This window comes from Octodon degus, unplaced genomic scaffold (assembly GCF_000260255.1).
Source record: "Octodon degus isolate 3935 unplaced genomic scaffold, OctDeg1.0 scaffold00387, whole genome shotgun sequence".
NCBI classification, from domain to species: domain Eukaryota; kingdom Metazoa; phylum Chordata; class Mammalia; order Rodentia; family Octodontidae; genus Octodon; species Octodon degus.
The window spans coordinates 444,536-448,090 of NW_004524963.1; the positions used below are offsets into that span (position 1 = coordinate 444,536).

General features: G+C 57.3%; 1 protein-coding gene across 1 annotated transcript in view; it reads left to right on the plus strand.

Annotated features, from left to right (window-relative positions):
• The window catches only part of LOC111814635 (leukocyte immunoglobulin-like receptor subfamily A member 5), a 4,788-nt gene extending 2,297 nt beyond the window's left edge, over positions 1-2,491 (plus strand). Inside the window, exons 4-7 of the mRNA XM_023708531.1 lie at positions 431-562; positions 1,392-1,449; positions 1,723-1,998; positions 2,142-2,491. Coding sequence (XP_023564299.1) covers positions 431-562; positions 1,392-1,449; positions 1,723-1,998; positions 2,142-2,491 — 816 coding nt within the window. The remainder of the gene's footprint in view (positions 1-430; positions 563-1,391; positions 1,450-1,722; positions 1,999-2,141) is intronic.
• The last annotated feature ends 1,064 nt before the right edge of the window (positions 2,492-3,555 follow it).

The window sequence follows — 3,555 nt, forward strand, 5'->3', positions numbered from 1 at the left end:
TCACGCTGCTCTGTGCTGCAGACACGACTGCCAGGGCCCTGTGGCAGCTCTGGCCCTTGGGGAGACTCAGCCTGGAGCACAGGGAGCGTGGGCCAGCTGTGTCCCTGCACTTCCTGGCTTGCAGACCCTGAGCCTCCTGAGCAGTCACAGTGCACACCCCATGGCCACGGGAGGGCTTCACCCTCAGGACCTCTCCCCAGCTCTAGCCATCATCCCAGTGAACAGAGACCCCCAAAGACAGTGGCCCTGCCTGGGGCAGAGCAGAGGGAGCCTCGCTGCTCTGTGTCCCTCAGCACTGTTCCCTTGCACTGTGCCTTCTTCATGCAGGACAAGGACCTGCTCACTACTCCCAGGTCCTGTGAGTGGGAGAACGTTGTTGTCCAAGCTGTGGCAAAGCCCTGCAGCCCTTCTTCTCCTGAGTCTAACACAGAACCTCAGGCAGGCAGAGTATCTAGAGCCCCAGCTGAGCCCGCAGCCCTTCTGGGAATGCATCACAGGGCAGCGGGAGCAGCCACTTTCTCCTCAGGTGGACACCACCAATGCTCACTTCCATGCGACACAGGTGAGCGTTTTGATGGTAAAGCACATAGATGGAGAAAAGACCCCCACACGGGGTTCAGCTGGCGCCACTTACTCATGGAGCAGCACTCTCTTCCACCACAGCCTGGGCCCAGGGGAGTGAAGCCAGTGGCGCTCTCAGCCCTCAGGACTGAGACACAGTGCTCTGCAGTGGTGCTCTGAAGCAGGAGGCTGGGGTCATCGTTCAGGTGCCTAGAACGAAAACATCAGATGGGAACTGGGAATCAAAGCACAGCAGGGAACACACGTTTATGTCAGCCCCTGACTCAGCTGGTGTGTTGCCACTAAAGCAAAGCCCTATAGACAGCCACTGTAGGGAGAGGAAACCCTGACCCGGGAGAGGTCTCCTCCAAGTGCTGTTCCTGCAGGATAAACACTCAGTTGCCGGGTCTCCGTGGAGGATCTCCTACTCAGAACGCAGGCCACATGCACATCTCAACCAGGAGGGGTTTCTGGACTCTGGGAAAACTCTCCCTGAAGCAAATATTTGCAAAAGGCCCAAGAGTGACCCTCCAGGGTGACTCTCAGAAGAGGAGTGTCCTGGTTGGAGTCCTGGCTTTTGCATCATGAAAGTCAGATCCGGGGTCCTTCCCTTCATGACTGGGGCTCCCATCAGGGGGAAGGTGTGGGACCCAGGGAGAGCTCAGCTCAGCACTGAGATTTCTCCGTGGAGCTTTGGATCCTGAGAAAGGGGCAGTGCTGTCTGCCCCCTATGAGTGGGTTCACAGAGGTGGGGACCAGGGTGGGGGCAGCTCTGACTTTCCACTTCCGCTCATCTGTGTGTCTCGCAGCGCTGAGGCCTCCTCTGTCAGAGCTGGAGAGTCAGAGAAGCCGACATGATGCCCATAGTGCCCGTGCTGCTCTGCCTCGGTCAGTGCCGGGAGCTGGGGTGGAGAGGGGTAATCGGCTGCGGCCCCAGCTGGGGCCTCTGACAGCACAGAAAACTCTCTTCTAGGACTGAGACTGAAAGTGGGGCTGCAAAGATACACAGGTGAGTCCACTCCAGCATCCCATGACCTGCCCTGAGCTCGAGATCTTGGCATCCATGGGGGAAGGCAGCCTAGGGCTGAGGGGGAGTGCTGAGGCCATGGAATGATGTCATGATGGAGAAGGGCCTGGGCTCAGCCTCTGACTTCCCTGCAGGTTCCCTCCCCAAACCCATGCTCTGGGCCATGCCAGGCTCTGTGATCGCCCAGGGGAGTTCTGTGAGCATCTGGTGTCAGGGGACGCTGGGGGCCCAGAAGTACCGTCTGTACAGAGAAGGAGGGTGGAAGACCTCGGAACTATCAATCTCACTCGACAAGGCTGAGTTCTTCATCCCATTCATGACAAAAAATGATGCAGGCCGATATCGCTGTTTCTATCGCAGCCCCGCTGGCTTGTCACAGCATAGTGAGCCCCTGGAGCTGGTGGTGACAGGTGAGAGGACATTCAAGGGGAAGGCCTCTGGCTCTGCTCTCAGGAAGAGGTCTGTCCTCAGGGGTGTCCCCTCTCTCAGCCCAGCCCTAGGGACAATGTCCCACATGTGAGCCTGCTTCACATGCTGCCTACCTCTCTCCTAGGAGTCTACAGCAAGCCCAGCCTCTCAGCCCTGCCCAGCCCTGTGGTAACCTCAGGAGGGAATGTCACCCTCCAGTGTGGGTCACAGAGAAGATTTGACCGGTTCATTCTGACTAAGGAAGGAGGAGACAAGCCTGCCTGGACCCAGAACTCACAACTTCCCAACAGACATTTCGAGGCCCTGTTCCCCGTGGGCCCCGTGTTTCCTGGGCACACCTGGGCATTCAGATGCTATGGCTCCGACAGGAGAAATCCCCAAGTGTGGTCCACACCCAGTGACACCCTGGAGCTCCTAGTCTCAGGTGGGAAGACCCTGTCCCTGTCCTCTCTCAAAGAGTCACTCATGCCTTAACCCTAACAATATTGTTTTTTAGTTGGAGGGAGAAGGGCCTGGGAATTGCAGCCAGGGAGGATGTTTCCTCTAAGTCCCCAGGGTTCCTCTGAGGTGGGCCTGAGAAGGCCTTTGATTTGCATTTAGAAAGTGTTTGTGGGCAGGGGTGGTATCAGGGATTGTGTGGTGGTGGTTTTGCAGACAGCAGTGGGCAGTGTCCAGCTTCATCCTGACCATCACATTCTCTTATCTTCATTGCCAGAATCCCCGAGTCCTAGCACCCAGCACCCTCCAGGATCATCCACAGGACCCTCTGGGGACTCCACCCTCACCCTCAGCACCCAGCTCCCCAGCAGGAGAGTCCCTGGCTCTCTCCCCAGCATCCTGAGTCCAGAGGCCATGACTTCAAGTACAGGTGTGGACAGGACCCAGGCAGGAGAGTCCTTCTCTGGTCCTTGACTTTCTCATCTGTAGCTTTCCTGAGTGTGAACAACAGGGCTATGTCTCAAGATTGAGAGAGTTTGAGGAGATAAATGCAAATCCCACCAGGACGTGGTCATCACTGAAGCTAATCTCTTCCTAAAGTAGACATCACTCAAGCCCAAGGTCCAGGAAGGAACCTGAATGTCCTGATCTGGGTCTCAGTGGCCTCTCTCCTGCTGCTCATACTCCTTGTACTCTTGGGACTCCGGCATCAGGGCCAATGCAGGAAGGCAGGTGAGGAGGGGGAGGGCTGGGCACACCCCAGAGAGTGGTCAGCTGCTGTGTTCAGGGCCCTGCAAGCCAGGGGAGCCCCGGTCTGATATCTACCAAGTGGGGCCACTACAGATGCAGGAGGGCTCCTCTCAGGTGTCACAGGGCCTCCTTCTTGTCCCCAGGACCCAGTTCTGCTGCCACCTCCCCAGAGGACTCGCACAGCCACCAGGTAAATCATCCAGTCCTCCACTCCCATACTCTCACCCCACTGTATTATCTCCATTCTTCCAAGTTGAGCAGTTTCCATTCTTACATCTGAACCTCCTGCCTTCAACACCCTGAGCTCCCCCAGGCAAGGACCCTCTTCTCTGTCTCCACCGTGAGCCTCA